The sequence below is a fragment of the Aegilops tauschii genome, chromosome 2 (genome assembly GCF_002575655.3).
Source record: "Aegilops tauschii subsp. strangulata cultivar AL8/78 chromosome 2, Aet v6.0, whole genome shotgun sequence".
NCBI classification, from domain to species: Eukaryota; Viridiplantae; Streptophyta; class Magnoliopsida; order Poales; family Poaceae; genus Aegilops; species Aegilops tauschii.
Window position 1 is genome coordinate 311,025,022 of NC_053036.3, and position 16,106 is coordinate 311,041,127.

The following is a 16,106-nucleotide window of genomic DNA, read 5'->3' on the forward strand; positions in this document are numbered from 1 at the left end:
AGTTGCAGCAAGCCATCTTTGACTCGGTGGCTATCTTGAACTATGACTGCTGGTAACTCTTTTGAGGTGGCGCACACGAGTCCACTAATCACCACATCAATACGCTACTATGGATTCATTCCCGTCTCCCTACGAGAAGGCCATCCATAGCACTCACACTTGTCTTGAGCATTTTAGAGTATCCACTTTAAGTTGTCTATGTACCACATAAGCATCCAAGAAGTCCATAACCGCAGACCCGGCTATTCGAATAGATCATGTTAACCCTGCAGGGGTGTACTTCTTCACACACGCTCTCGCCACTTACCGCCATGTACACGTCATGTACCTCGGCAACCTTCAAGCGGAAGCCTGGCGAGGGAGTCGGCCACGACCTAACTAACCACACAAGACTCTAGTCCAGGTTTATCACCTATTCGGGTTCCATCCGCAAGGAGATCCGGCCGGGGTGTCGCTCACGGCCCCAAACGATGTGTGCAGGGTTCCCAAGCCCACCTCGCCGGATGAATCTACGCTTGGTACACCCTGCCACTTGTGCCTAGTCTGTCCCAAGCCCACCTGGCCAGGTGCCACTTGGTAGACTACTAACACTACCTACAAACACCAGAAACTAATTGCAACTCCTGGACAGAGATCAAGTTGGTTAATAAGTCGAGAGAGCTTGGAGCGCCCGGAGCCCATTGTGTGGTAGTAGCTAGTCATTGGACAACATACGGAGAACTTAGTGCTTAAGGACGGTTCCAGTGAGACAACCCACCATGTACTCCTACATGGCCTCTCACCGCTACCTTTACCAAATCGTGTTCACACACTTAACTCTCAGCACCAGAATATATCGTAACACTCCAATTCATTCCCAATGAATCAGACTTGACACAACTCTAAGCAATAGCAGGCATGACATGGTAGGAACACAACATGGCTCAATCAACTCCTACACATGCTAGTGGGTTTCAACTATTTACTGTGGCAATGATAGGTCATGCAGAGGAATGGGTTCAACTACCGCAGCATAAAGTAGCAGTTGAATCGCTGTTGCCCTAATGCAATAAAAGAGAGCAAGAGCGAGAGAGTGGGATTGTATCAGAATGAACAAGGGGGGGTTGCTTGCCTGATAGATCAACAGAGGGGCACTGCTTCTCAGACAGGTATTCTGGAACACTCTCCGGAGCAGGACCTATCGAGAAGGAACGATGTCGGCAATCAATACACAAGCATATGCAACAATATGATGTATGAACATGGCATGGATATGTGATGTTGTTTGTGCTAATGCATCTAGCATTTCACTTGGAAGGAGTCCATTTGAACCGAAGGTTCAAATGCAACTCTAACTTAAGTCTCTTTAAAAGCCATTCATGTGTTTTCACATATACAGAAGGTATAACTTTGTTTGACATGCATGAAACTAGTACAAATGGATAGATTGAATTTTTCTAATAATTTTTCATATATAAATTATTTCAATCTGAGCTACGGTTGAATTTCTATGAATTTAGAAGTGTATATCATTTTTTGAATTTTCCTGATTTATTTTTAAACCAGAAAATGATTAATTGCATCAGCATGACAGTGGCATGACATCAGCGAGTCAACCGCGGCTGACCAGGTCAAACCTGACGTGTGGGTTCCACACGTCAGTGCACAAATCCTGCGCTGCTCTCACTTTGCATATGGGTGTTCTATCTAAATCGTTTGCGATCAAGAGCTGCAGAAATCCTGCTCGGCACATTTTCTCTTGGCTTCCTGGGGAAGCTGTCGGTTTGCATACGGGTGTTCTAACTAAAACGTTTGTGATGAGTGTTTTATATTTAAAAAGCGAATTAAACTGCGGCTTGGGCGCCATTAATGGAGAGGATGCGAGCAAGGCGGGCAGCCATGGAAGTCAAAGGTCTCGCTTCCCAGGGAGCCTGCGCAGCGTACAACTCGCACGCTTCCCGGTGAGCCTGCGCACTCGAGGACAGCTTGCACGCCTCTCGGTCAGCCTGCGCACCGGACGGTGCTCGCACGCCTTCCGTTCAGTCAAGGTCAAGCACCTGTCTGCACGACACCTCCTACAGCCATTAAAACCAAGACACATGGCGTCACGTGAATGGTTAACCGAATTTTGGATTTACTAGAATTTAAAAACCAGGTATCTCAATGTTTTGCCGGCAATCAACGGTGCCCCGGTGTTTGAAATTCATTCTCATTTCTTGCATGGGACCTAAGCATGCACCCAAGGACACAGATTTGATTTTTCAACCAATTTATATGCACTCGAGCATGTGCATGTAGTTCAAATTTTAATTATGCACATAAATGCATTGAAAACTTAGTTAATGCATAAAAATGTCCAAACAAACCCCAAAAAATCACAAAAATTCACACAACACTCCTGTTGTTCTATGTTGACATGAGAAAAAAATTTGAAATCACTAAGAGGCAATGGATATCGTTTCGTCCCCAAAGGTGGGACGTTCCCTACCGAAAACCATCATGCTTGTTGTGAGAAGCTCCGGTTTGTGAGAAGCATATACCCAAACCTGCCCCAAATGGGACAAAATTTGTACCACGGCATGTTGATGCCGCTCCATGATAGCATGCCAAGTTTCATGAATTTCAGACGATTTTTGGATTTACTAGAATTTAAAAACCAGGCATCTCAATGTTTTGCCGGCAATCAACGGTGCCCTGGTGTTTGAAATTCGTTCCCATTTCTCGCATGGGACCTAAGCATGCTCCCAAGGACACAGATTTGATTTTTCAACCAATTTATGTGCACTGGAGCATGTGCATATAGTTCAAATTTGAATTATGCACGTAAATGCATTGAAAACTCAGTTAATGCATAAAAATGTCCAAACGAACCCCAAAAAATTCCAAAATTGAACACAACACTCTTTTTGTTCTATGTTGACACTCGAATTTTTTTGAAAGCAATAAGAGGCAACGGATATTGTTTCGTCCCCATAGGTGGCACGTTCCCTACCGAAACCATCACGCTTGTTGTGAGAAGCTTATACCCAAACCTGCCCCAAATGGGACAAAACTTTTACCATGGCATGTTGATGCCGCTACATGATAGCATGCCAAGTTTCATGAATTTCAGACGAGTTTTGGATTTACTAGAATTTAAAAACCAGATATCTCAATGTTTGCGGCCGAGTGACGGTGGCAGGGTGTTTGAAATTCATTCCCATTTCTTGCATGGGACCTAAGCATGCAACCAAGGACACATATTTAATTTTTAAATAATTTTATATGCACTGGAGCATGTGCATGTAGTTCAAATTTGAATTATGCGCATAAAATGTCTGGAAAACCCAGTTAATGTATAAAAATGTACAAACGAACCCTGAATAATTCTAATTTTTTTGACGACACGCCTATAGTTGCATGTTCACTGCAGATAAAAGTTCTAACAATTCAAAAACCATCCTTTGTAGCTGTGACCCCATTACGTAATTCAAATGATCAAGAGGATAAATCAAGTAGATCGCACACAGTTTATTATTACCAACCGTGTGAGATGCAGCACAAAATATCTTGAAGCACCGTCGGTGTATAGTACGCCCATGGCTTACGAGAGAAGGTGCGTCGGTTACAGTCCACAGCCGGCGTGTCAAAGCACACTAGCTCACTCCCCAAATATTATTTCACTGTTCATTCGTCGCCGGTGAAAGATGGGGACGTGGACCCACGTCGTGAGGGCAACTTCGGCCGCCCACGCCGGCGAGAGCGCGGCCGCAGCTGCCAGACGCGTGCTAACAAGCTTCGTGAGGGCGACCGCAGTCTGCGTCCGGGCGGCCAAGGCAGCCCAAACGGCCGCAGTAGCATCTGCCTCGGGGATAGCAACTGGCGAGAGCGGCACAGCAGCTGTCCGTTCCGCAGCGGCGGCCTTAGCCCTGCTGGAGGCCGCGCACTACCATGTTGAGGCCGTCCACGCCCAGCTCGTGGCGGTCACCACACAAATTGAACGAAGTTTCTCCGACAACGGTCGGCAACCCACAGCCGAAGAGCTGGCAATCGCCGAGAGAGTTCGAGCAGCCGTCCGTTCCTGCGCGGCATACCTTGCCACGACGGAGCCCGCCAGAGCCCAGGCCGCCCACGCCCAACTCGTGGTAGCCTATTCCAAAGATATGGCGGACGCGGATGGCGAGATGCTTGCCGGTATGGTGCAATTGATGCCATGGAGCCCCTTCCCCAGGAGACTGTCGGGCGTGAGCTGGACATGGAGGCGGCGGCGGAGATCGACGAGCACCAGCCGTAGTAGTACTTTTTGTTTTGTTTAATTAAGAGCACCGGTCTTTAATTTGTTAGAGTAAGGTTTAGGTCAGCTAGCTCTGTTTAATTGCTGAACTTGCTCGATTAAGAAGTTAGTCTCCTTTGTGTACCCAAATTATGCAATGACGTGGATGACCACTGTAACCAGGGAAATTTGAACCAAAATTTTGGACGTTCAAACTCAACACACACGGGTTAAGCTATCTGAATCGTTTGTGATGTTCACATATCGTACACAGTTCTGAATAAGGGACCGTGTCTGATGACACTTTGCGCGCCAGTTTTTTGGCTGAAGCGATTCCAAATTTTCGGCTTCCGCGGAAATATCTACCTCCCCGCCCCCTCCCCTTACCAAAAGCCACATTTCCCCTCTTTCCGCCTTCCTTTTCAAGTTGAAACATTCACTCCTTGCTTGCAGCGCCGCCGCCTCCTCGCCGGCGACCCTCCTTCACGCTCCTCGGCATCGCCTATCCAGGCAGGAAATCCACACCCGACCCCCATCCTCCTCCTCCTTCCACATCCCACATGCCCCTACCGCCGGTGCGAGCGCGACACCTTCCACCCAAATCACCGACCCCTCCACCAAATAAGCGCCGGCCTAAGCCATCGTGCACACAGTATAACCAGGACCTCAAGGAGCATTTGGCAGCGGAGAAGCAAATCGCGGCCGCACGCACGGATGAGGTCGCGATGGTTGCCATTCGTGCCGACCCCCAGATCTTGAAGGAGCACCTTGCCATTTGCTAGCTACGCCGGTTAAGCATGCTCGGTTTACCCGTTGCGTGTGCTGCTCCTGCCTTTCCTTCACAAATTCTAGTGAATTGTGCTATCTAATTTTACCATGCAATCTGTTGCTCTAGTGTATATGTTCTATATGCCGTGCAGTGTGGTGCTCACTTATTAACTGTTTTGTTAATTAGTTGTCGTCTTCAGTTAACTGTTTGGTTCAATTCTGCAAATGTGATGTTCAATTCTTCAGGCTGCAATTTTGTATTGTCTTCCATGTGAGAAATAAATCGAATTTATCTTTACAAAATTGTGGGTGCATTCTGTTATTGTATACCATGTGAGGAATAAATTGAATTTGGCTGTAGTAAATACATGAGAAATAAATACAATTGCTACAATTGGCTATAGTTAACTGTTTGGTTAACTGTCTGATCTTCTATTAGGAGTATGTTATATTGTGCAATGTGGTGCTCAGTTAATGTTTGGTTCATTTGTTATGGTGTTTAGTTAACTGCTTGGTTCAATTCTGCAATGCGATGTCCAATTGTCGTGGGTAGAATTTTGTATTGTTGTGCACGTGAGGAATAAATCGAATTTGGCTGCACTTAATACATGAGAAACATATACAAGTGCTATATTTCCTAGTTCTTAATCATTCTTGGTTTGGATAAATGGGTTTTCCGTGTGGCTTGAATTAATGTGATGAATCTACAATGTGATTATTTTTCATCAACATATTTTACTGATAGCATGCGAACCCCTACTTAACCTGATGACTAACTACCTTATATGTGTTGCAGGAAAACAGTGGGAAGCACTGAGGTTTACAATCGATGTTAGCACGTGCATGGTCTGTTGTCTAATAGCACATTATTGTGCAATTGCAGGAACCATTCTAATATTTAGGTTTTTAACAATTTGGTCTTGCACATGTAGGTCCTGCTGTCAAAGGTTTTGACCCACTGTTCGATCCTTTTTGCATATGGGGAAATGAGTTGTCCATGAATATCAGTCAAGTCAAGAAACTCAGAAAGATTGTTAGGATAAAGAAATTAGCGACGAAAAATAACAAGATCTTTGTCTGCATAATGAAGAAGACATCAGTTCACTACAGGATGGTACTAACTATTATACCTTGCCTTTTTTATTTCTTTGCCCCATTTCTAATATAGAGAAGATATTTATGCACATCCTTGTTTTCAGGCCTTTCCAAAGCAGTTCACTGATGATTACCTCTCAAACCACCTGTATGGTCAGGAGGCGAGGAAGGTATTCATACAACACCCACGGTTCAATATTGAAGTGTTTCTGAAGAGGACGAAGGATGGACGGTCAATCATCCACAGACACTGGCCTAAAGTTACGAAGACCTTCAACATCAATGAAGGCTCAATATTTGCCTTCTGCTTCAGCAGTTTTCCAAATGAGATACATCTGTCTATGTACCGTTTATGATGCTAATTTTGAAAGGTTATAGATGTTGCATGTGAAACTTGGTCCTGGTGTAGTTGTGTAATGTGGTAGCTGAGTGCTGAAGCTATATGATGTTGTACTCTGATGTATTTCAATTATGAAAATGAAATATATTGTGTGCTTAATATGAATTGTCAATTAGATTAATAAATAGATTATGAATAATCGGATAATTAGCTTGCTAGTGGCGAATTAGCCTGCTAATTGGGTTTTGCTATTGCAAACGGTTGTTGAAAAATACCGTGGGCGACGACCTCAGGCAACGCACACAGTTTATAGGAATAAACCGTGTTGGATCAATGAACAATCACACACGACTTTTTCTTGAAAACTGTTTGCGTTAGGCCACCTTGCGCAAACGTTTACCACATAAAAACTGTGTGTGATGGACAGCCTTTGCCACACAGTTTCTTCCACGGATCGTGTGTGATATATTCAATAACGCAAGCGATTTAACGGGAAAAATTGTGTGTGATGTACCTGTGAACGGAAACATTTTCCTTGGAGCGACTGTGTGGGATGTACATACGAACGGAAACGTTTAGCGGGGACTGACTGTGTGGGATGTACTTGCGACCGGAAACAATTTCGCCGTATAATTGTATTTTTGGCTCTACGGTAAGTATTTCCGTATTTGAGCGCTCGCCGGTCGCACACGACCTCATTTTGCCGAACATGTGTGTCAGGAGGGCATATCCCCGACGGTTTCTAGGTCATGTCTGAAAGACCCCCTATTGCCCACACTCACTTAGCGACAGTTCCAAATGCCGTCGCAGAAAGAGATTAAAACCGTTTGTTTAGGAGCTCGTTGTACTAGTGTTCGTGTAGGTGCCGTGCACACTATCGGTAACGGCAAGTCCACTGTCTTCTGGTTAGACGTGTTGTTAGGCTCAGACCCGCTTGCTATCAACTTCCCCCGACTGTTTGCTATTACCACAACTCCGAACGCATTGGTTAGCGAAAATTGGCGGAGTGGACAGTGGTGTCCACAATTCTGTCGCCCCCTCGGGCCGCTCGAGGGCCAAGAATGGAACAACCTAGCAACCTTACTACGTACCATATCTTCATATCTCCATCTACCGCACTTTTCATAGTGGCGTTGCCCCATTTCAAGCCATGGACATTTGGCGGGCGCACATATCGAGAAAAGTCAACATTTTTCTGTGGCAAATGGTGAGAAACAGATTACCTTCAGGCGTCCAAGTCCAGAAACACCACGGTCTTGGGACGGTTTGTGTCCCCTTTGTGGGTCAGAAGAAGATACTAACCCACATCTTCTTCTCGTGCATCCTCACTCAGTTCCTATGAGGCTGCGTCCATGATGTCACCAGGTGCAGTTACGCACCGACATCATTTGGTGCTTTTCACATGTTAACATCATGTTTATCCGGACGCACGCCTAACCTAGCGTGGCTCGCCTTCGCAGCCATGTCTTGGTCCCTTTGGCATATTAGAAATAAAGCTTTAATCGAAGGAAAGTTCATCAAACATCCTCCTGACACCCTGTACAAAATGACAATATTCTTGCAGCTATGGAAGCTTTTGAGCAAGTCGGCGGATGCACCTATCATTGAGACGCTTGTGGGCAAGTTCCGTACATTGGCGATGACGCTTCGGAACCACATGAAGTAGACCGAGCTTCGTGGAGGCTGATCTATGCTTCATGATCTATGTTTCGTATTACCGTACTTGTTTATTTTGGCTTCGTGCCATTTGGCCCCTTAGGTCTGTATCGAATCATTTATTTTTCCTGCTACGCATCTTGTAAACACTCTAAGAGCTTCAGTTCGCTAAACCAGGGCAAACGCCTTTTTTCTAAAAAAGAATACAGACTATAGGCACTAAGAATATATCATAACATGTCCAATTATTTACTCGTGCTTGTGTAGACACGAGGAGGAGGAGAGCAGAATTATCAATTCATGAATTTAGCACTAGATTAGTATGTGTCTTTCAAACCATGCATTTTATTCCGTTATCTCTGGAACCCGATCCCTTTTTTGGATTGAATGGAAAAAACATTAGATTAGTTTGTGTCTTTTAAACCATAGAAGTGTAACCGTAGAACTACACACATTAACAATCAGCTAGAAAATTTTCAGATCTTTGATGCTGGTACTTGAAAATCAGATTTCAAATTAAGAGATATGTACTTTTTATTTCTATCATGGAACAACGAACATATATAAACTAGCTAGGGGCCTGTTTGGATCAGAGAATAAAAACACTAGATTAAAATATTTGGCATTGACCAGAGGATAGCCTTTTGGTTGAGATAAAATTATTTGCCTCGTGCTACCCCAATCACCGGGGAAGTATCAAGTGATACCAACCCTCAAATGCTACAATGATATAAACTTAAAAAATTCAAATTTAAACATTCCAAAAAATTCTGAAAAAATCGTGGATGTTCACAACACATATGTTGACAACCCCTAAAAAATTCAGATTAAAATCCGAAATACACATCGAGAAACAAAAAAGTGAAATATGCCATCAATAGTGTCAAAAGAAGACAAAAGCAAAAATGACACTATTCACATCTGAATTTGTCCTTTTTGTTTCTCCATGTGTATTTCAAGTTTTGATCTGAATTTTTCAGAGGTTGTTTACCTATGTGTTGGGAACATCCATGATCTATTTCAGAATTTTTTGGAATGTTCAAATTTGAATTTTTCAAGTTGGTAGCACGGGAGCATGTGAGTATTGGTATCACCTCTTTCCTTTTATTATGCAGCCAAACTTTTGGCAAGGCGGCCATTTGCTCCGCCGAAGTTTGGTGTGCCACTGGTTGGCAGGGTGACCACGGGCACAATTCAAATGTACCTTAGATCTTCCAATATTCAGTACATTATGTGTCCGTCCCTGACCCAGATTCGAGCCCTGCCGGGGGATGAGGTAAGACCCTACTCCTATCTTGTAATGTTTATTATCAGGTGGTCGCCAGGGATCTAGAGGATCATCGGCAAGATCCGCCCTAGCGATTACAGCCCACCCTGCCTGGCGACGGTGAGTGGGGTTTTGGGAGGTAGATACTCCGGTCCCTCGTTACTCCGTGAAACATGCACGTAGGAGTTGATCACACACCAAGAAATTCAAAAAAAACAAAAACAAAAAAAATGCTTCAGTCTTGCACGCATGTCTGTTGCGTCTCAGGATTTTTGTCTTGGGCCAATGCTTCCCAGAATTTCATCCGTCAGAGAAGACAACCCAAAAGAACAAAACAACCATCGTTTTGATGTAATTTGATCGTTGAGCCTGAATATACACTTACTTCCGTTATGATTTTCTACGTCTTTGTTCTTTTTACAACTCCACATCTTTTCTCAGAACGACAACTCCTATATCTATGATCAGGGAAATCCTGTGTACCAGTAAACCACGAGGGTAACTTGGCCGCGGATTTACAGCTTCTCTACCGGGAAACCCATGACGGGCTTCACCTCGCGCGCCATGGACCGCAGCTCCTCAACCTCCTGCTCCGTCAAGAGCCACCCTAGCGCACCGGCAAACTCCCGGGCCTGCTCTGCGTTCTTTGCCCCCGGGATCGGCACCACGTTGCCCTGGCAAATAAGCCAGTTCAGAACCACCTGCACATGAACAAAAACCAGTTGATGCATATTGCCATTGTTTCGTCATCATGATTGTGTAGTTTCTTTGTACATCGTTAAGATAAGGCAAGACTTGATAATAGAGGATGAACACTGTATAATTAAGCATGCAATAAAGAACACAGTACCTGAGTTGGGGTTTTGTCATAGCTTCCTCCAATCTCCCTAATCTTGTTAATAAGCGGTTGGAGCTGCATTGTGGAATGAGAAGAGTGAGCAGAGCCGCAACAGAGATGAAAGGGAGAGTTCGAAGCTAAGGTGCGGCAACCTTGGACAGGAAATCAGAAGTGTATATCCGTCCACGAGGTCCAGTTGGTGGATTAGCTGGAGTGTATTTTCCTGTCAAAGCACCTGAAAAGAAAAGAATAAGAAACAGGGTTCAAAAGGGTGCATTATATTTCACATTTGTGTGCTGACAGCTAATTACATATAAAACGCAGACTAAGATTATGATAAACTACACCAGAAGAAATAAGTAATCACCCGATTGCGCAAGCCCTGAAGCTAGTTGAGCTAAGTGCTCAGCATAGTGAAACAGCAAAGGTGAAGGAAAAATGAAAAGCATAACTATACCTTGGGCTATTGGGGAATATGCAATCAAAGTAATACCAAGCTCATCACAAGCTGCCTTCACCCCATTTTCCTCAGGGTTCCTGTAAATCAGACTGTAATTTACTTGGTTTGAAGCAAGTGGAACTCCCCTCTTCTTGAGGCGCTCGTGAGCATCTCGCAGACGTTTCTCTGGTAATGAATGTGATCCAGCTTAGTTTTACCATAAAACAAGCAGCTAGCATAACACGCTCCATCAAATGAGAAATGAAGTCAGCTTTTACAAACCGCTGTAGTTTGAGACTCCAACGGATTTTACAAGACCTTGCTCATAAGCATCAGCAAGGCCGTCAAGGTAACCTGGATTGTGAAAGAAATAAAACAATTAGTTTACTGCACCGCAGTGGGTTTAAAATAAAAATATTAAAGTTCCCTAAAAAAATATTCTTCATTTATGTAGGTTAGGATACCTTCGTTGCCCCATATCCCTGGCCTGAAAAGGATACGAAAAGAACAGTTTCAGCAAGCTAAGAAGAGTTACAAATAACATTAAAGCTATATATTGATGAACTACTAACCAATGGAGTTGGTATGACTCAACCGAGGAGACACCAAGGCGGGAAAGTGAGCCCTTTAGTGCAGAAATAACACTTCCCCGGCCAAACCTCCATGGAAGAGCTGCAAACTTTGTTGCAATGGCCACCTCGACCCCTTCTTTTTCTTTCCTTTCCTTGATAAATCTGATTGGAATTAAGGGGAATTTGCAACAGACGTTGTGAAGACTTCATTATCAAAATATACGGGCATGGTGTATAATGATGCATGATATACCTTCCCAGTAGGCTTTCTGAATTTATCGCTCCCGATACCTAAATGTCATCAAAATCTGAAGGTTGTCAGGGTTGCTCTGAAATGATCTAGAGAATGAGCAATACAGCAAGAAGTAATCAAGAACTATCTTGATCCCTACCCCTGCACCATATACTTCCGCAGTGTCGAAGAAGGTTATTCCACTATCAACGCTCGCATCAAATGCTCCTTTGGCATCCTTGAGTTTCCTATCTGGGAAATTCAGAAAATGCTCGTTCATGTTAGACATGTAGCAGCAATCAGATATCAGTGTGCCGGCATAAAACTCAAGAGCAATGCGAAGTGAACGCAATATTATAGACTTAAAACACAATTTGTTTTTGGTATTTTTGCAGTTTGCTGGTTAGCGTTCATGGTGAAAGGTTTTCTGGGGCTAAAAAATTGGAGAGCATACACGTGACATGTGCTGTGGCACAAAGTTTTGACAGGCAATGCAACAAGCACCGCAGGTGCATGGCAAGCATGACCATGGTTTCATCCAAGAAACGCCAACGACAATGCAGTGATGCAACGGGTGAATAACACAACCAGCGTGCTGAGTATATATATAATCCTAATGTTGAAGAAGTGCACAAATCAGTTCACCAGAAAGAGATAACTAATTGATGAACGCAGGTGCAGGTGGATCAACAAGAGCGATGGGTTCAATTTAGAAGAAGGTTATCTGGACTGCGCGCGGCCGAACGTACCGTCCCACTGGAAGTCGTTCCAGTAGGTGGTGTCGCCCCAGGACCAGGCCCCGATGCCGAGCTTGGTCACCGCCACGCCGGACCCGCCCAGCATCACCTTGCTGCCGTCCTCCACCGCCGCGCCCTCGGACGCCACCGCGCGGGGCGGGCGAAACGCTGCTGTTGGCCGCTGGCCGAGGAGCGGGAGGCAGCCGCAGCATCCCGGGCCGCCGGCGACCTGCAGGGCCATCAAGACGGAAGTCGGGGTAGGAATTCCCGAGGCGTGGCAAGTGGGCGCGGCACGGTGGTGTTCTTGGCGAGGCGAGTGGCAGCGAAGCGCGCGCGTTTTGTTTGGCCACGGGAAGAGGGGGGCGGGTCACGTGGAGGCGCCGGTGACCGCGCGCGCGCGCGTGGGGCTCAGCCGGACGCGCTCTAGTTTCTTCTCTTCTTCAGGGCCTTCCGAACGGAAGTGATTCGTTGCGGGCCACTCCACTCAAAATACAAGGTGTCTCAATTTTGGAAATGGGCAAGCCAAAAACATTTTTTTAATAATTTAGCTGATATATACATAAAAACATGCTTACATGTAACTGTATCGACCACCACTTTTTGCAAAAAAATATCCTCATGTAACTTTTCCTAAAAATAAAATAAAATACACTTTAGCTGTTGTATGTAAGTCGTCTGTTTTTAAAATTTGGGTAAGTCGATTTTCTGACTATAAATTATTTTGTGAAGATTTGTGATGTCTTTCTTTTTTCATGTGTTGTTTCATAACTTTTTGCGCTGAATTTTTCATTTGCCCCTATTTTGGTGTTAGTTGGGTATTTTTATTGGTCTTGAAGCCCGCTTTCCACTGCCTGTTTTTTATGCCTTTTACATCGTGACTCAGAGGAGCTGAGGTGGACGCGACGAAGCTGCACCTCTTGTCGGTGTCCAGCAATGAGTGTTGGATGGCGATGCAGAGCGCGAGCTCATCGTTGTTCGGCGCGTAACTGCCTGATTCATGGCTAGACTTGGCCATGACAGAGGATAGTGGCGGAGCTTCAGAGGAATGCCTGGAGGGGCCAAGGACAAAACTTAAATTTCTGAGGGGGCCAAAAGACTTCTATTTCCAATTAAGCCTCTCCTAAAAAAAGTTCTTTAGAGATTTTGTTCAGGCTGGGGGGGGGGGGCATGGCCCCTGCAGACTTGTGTGTAGCTCCGCCGGTGACAGAGGAGGCGAAAGATTGGGCGATAAGTGTAGAAGACGGGAAGGAAGCGGAGAGGGCGAGAGGACTAAGAGTGACTAGACACTATCACAGGATGGTCCAAACGCGATATTACGATCAGACATCCTTCGACGAAACTGTGTGCGCTGCCATAATCGCAAATAGTGGTGTAAAAACCCCGTCAAAAAAGGTGCAAAACGTTTGCGATGACAGATGCATCAAACACGGTTCAGATTTTAATTGCGTGTGCGATGCAGGGCATACGGTTCAGTTCAATTAACTGTTTGGGATGATGAGTAACAAAAGAAACGGGCAGTCAGATGAATGTGTATGCGATATACAGCATACGGTTCACTAGGATGAACTGTGTGTGATTAGGCAACACAATGAAATGGTTCAACTGAACAAGATGTGTGTGATACGCGGCAAACAGGTCCGTAATCAGAAATGTGTGCGAAGACCAATAATAACACAGATGATTGCTGCTAATAAGCCGTGTGATTTGCTCTGTCTACAGAAGAATAACATATATATATATATATATATATATATATATATATATATATTAACGCTAAACTAAGCGTGAGTGTAGAATAACTTATTTTACACCCCAGTAACAGTACATACAAAATATAGTAACACAGTATGTAAAATATAGTAATTTTCGTAAAAACAAAGTAAATTACAAACTTAGGTAGTAAAAAATATATTTTCCTAATTACTATATTTTATACACCATTTTACTAGATTTTGTATATAGCGTTACTATGGGGTGTAGAATAAGCTATTCTACACTCACGCTTATATATATATATATATATATATATATATATATATATATATATATATATATATATAGGATGGGTCTATTATGATAACACCCCTTAAGAGTCTTATTCTAATAACACCAGCCTTATTCTGAACATCCCCCACCAGATCGCCGCCGCCCCTCCCCTCCTAGCCTTCTTCCGCGGCAGCGGCCTGGAAGCGCCGTCGCCCCTCCCCTGCCGGTCTTCTTCCGCGGCGGCGGCCTGGCAGCGATGCCGCCTCTCCCCTCCCCGCTTTCTCCCGCGGCGGCGGCCTGGGAGCGCCACCGCCCCTCCCCTCCCGGCCTTCTTCCGCGGCAGCGGCCGGCAGCGACGCCGCCCCTCCCCTCCAGGCCTTCTTCCGCGGCAGCGGCCAAGCAGCGCCGCCGCCCATCGCCGCTCGGCCTTCTTCCGCGGCAGCAACCGAGCAACGCCTCCCCCACCAGCATATCGGCCTTCTTCCACGGCAGCAGGTCGGTAGCTCCGCCGTCGAACTCCTCCGGGCCTGCAATTAGTTGTACTTCATCAAACCAATTCGAGCAAGGAGGACTGTGCGCAAGGTTCCTTCATCCACGACAACTTCTTGGATTAAGTCTACAACGACCTTCAGAGCAAATCCTCCATCTCTGTTAACCTTGAGCAACGTCCAGACCGCTCATGAACTTCTGAAGGGCAAGTGGACTGCACAGGCGAACGCGAAAGTTGTGCAGACGGACGAGAAGAGAACTTCCTCCTGCAAACGCAAGAAATCACTGCAACACGAGGTAAGCAGTACACTTCCTCAACCATATCAGTTTAGTTATTCCAGACAAAGCAGTACACGCAGTCCAGTACGCCTACAAAAACGATGCAGTGCGGTTGCTTCGGTTTGTTGTGGGGGAAAATGCAGTGAACTTGCTCGGTTATGCAGTACGCTTGTGTAGGTTCATTACGGACAACGATGTAGTGCGGTTACTTCAGTTCACATTGCAGGGTGATGCAGTCAGCATGCATTAGTTTCGCAGTACCATTTGTAACACATTGCAGTTCACATGATTCAGTTCATTTTGCCTGACAATGCAGCTCGCTCATTTTGTGTGCAGGAAATGACGTTCAGCAGATACAAAATGCCGCGCATAATTGACAACCCAGGGAACAACAACTTTCAGAAGAGTAAAGCTTCTTCTGAAAGAGATACTGGCTGGGTTACCCCTGAGATTCCTCGAGTATTCTTCACGACAACAAACAGGGTGCACTACTCTCCGGAAGAGGATTTTTTCTAGGGAGAAGAGGTAGTCGAGGATGACGACGATGCCACCTTCATCTGGGAGGGCACTCACCGACAGGAGGATGAAGATGATGACGATGAAGATGACCCAATAACAGTTCTCAACCCAGAGTATAAGCATGAGTTCACTACGTTTGGACAGCATGTCCGAACACACAATGATGATGCAGTAGAAAACGATGTTGCAGCAGATGATGATGATGTGCCACCGCTCCAAAATTTTCAAACCAATCCACTGAGACATCGTCACAACACTGGATTACCACCACGTCCACCTGCTGCACCCCAAAACAGAGCTCAGCGTCCACCTGCTGCACCGAAAAACAGAGCTCCAAGCAGAGCTGCTGCATCAACTTCGACAAAGCGACCACCAACGGTGCCTCGGTCAAAAGTCAACAGCAGGTACAAATCCTCCTCACTATTGCCGCCGCGAGATCCTCAACTACACAGATCTGCTATAACCCCGCCATGTCCAATACAACCCGGCGAGCTGCAAACACCATCGGGTGAACGACTCTACACACATGTAAGTTTACGTGTTGAATAATAATAATAATAGTTGCAGTCCATTCAGATAACATTGCAGTGCACACTGATATTTCTTGTGAGGTTTGACCTAGCATCTAATACATTGGATTCTTCTGAAAACTTAGGAA

The 16,106-nt window shown here is 45.2% G+C and overlaps 1 protein-coding gene across 1 annotated transcript; it reads right to left on the reverse strand.

Moving 5' to 3' along the window:
* Positions 1-9,684: 9,684 nt before the first annotated feature.
* On the reverse strand, positions 9,685-12,657 carry LOC109767227 (uncharacterized oxidoreductase At1g06690, chloroplastic). The gene is made up of 10 exons (XM_020325988.4): positions 12,188-12,657; positions 11,599-11,690; positions 11,460-11,497; positions 11,207-11,368; positions 11,099-11,121; positions 10,917-10,988; positions 10,653-10,820; positions 10,348-10,430; positions 10,208-10,270; positions 9,685-10,058 (listed from the first exon to the last, which is right to left on the reverse strand). The coding sequence occupies exons 1-10, from the start codon at positions 12,414-12,416 to the stop codon at positions 9,873-9,875; spliced, it is 1,116 nt and encodes a 371-aa protein (XP_020181577.1). The 5' UTR covers positions 12,417-12,657; the 3' UTR covers positions 9,685-9,872.
* Positions 12,658-16,106: the final 3,449 nt, after the last annotated feature.

Excerpts from the sequence above, each read along its gene's own strand:
- LOC109767227 (XM_020325988.4), bottom strand. The coding sequence starts at position 12,416 with ATGGCCCTGCAGGTCGCCGGCGGCCCGGGATGCTGCGGCTGCCTCCCG. Across the intron at positions 11,691-12,187 it reads GAACGACTTCCAGTGGGACG|ATAGGAAACTCAAGGATGCC; the intron begins GTACGTTCGGCC and ends TGAATTTCCCAG. Across the intron at positions 11,498-11,598 it reads CGGAAGTATATGGTGCAGGG|GTATCGGGAGCGATAAATTC; the intron begins GTAGGGATCAAG and ends GATGACATTTAG.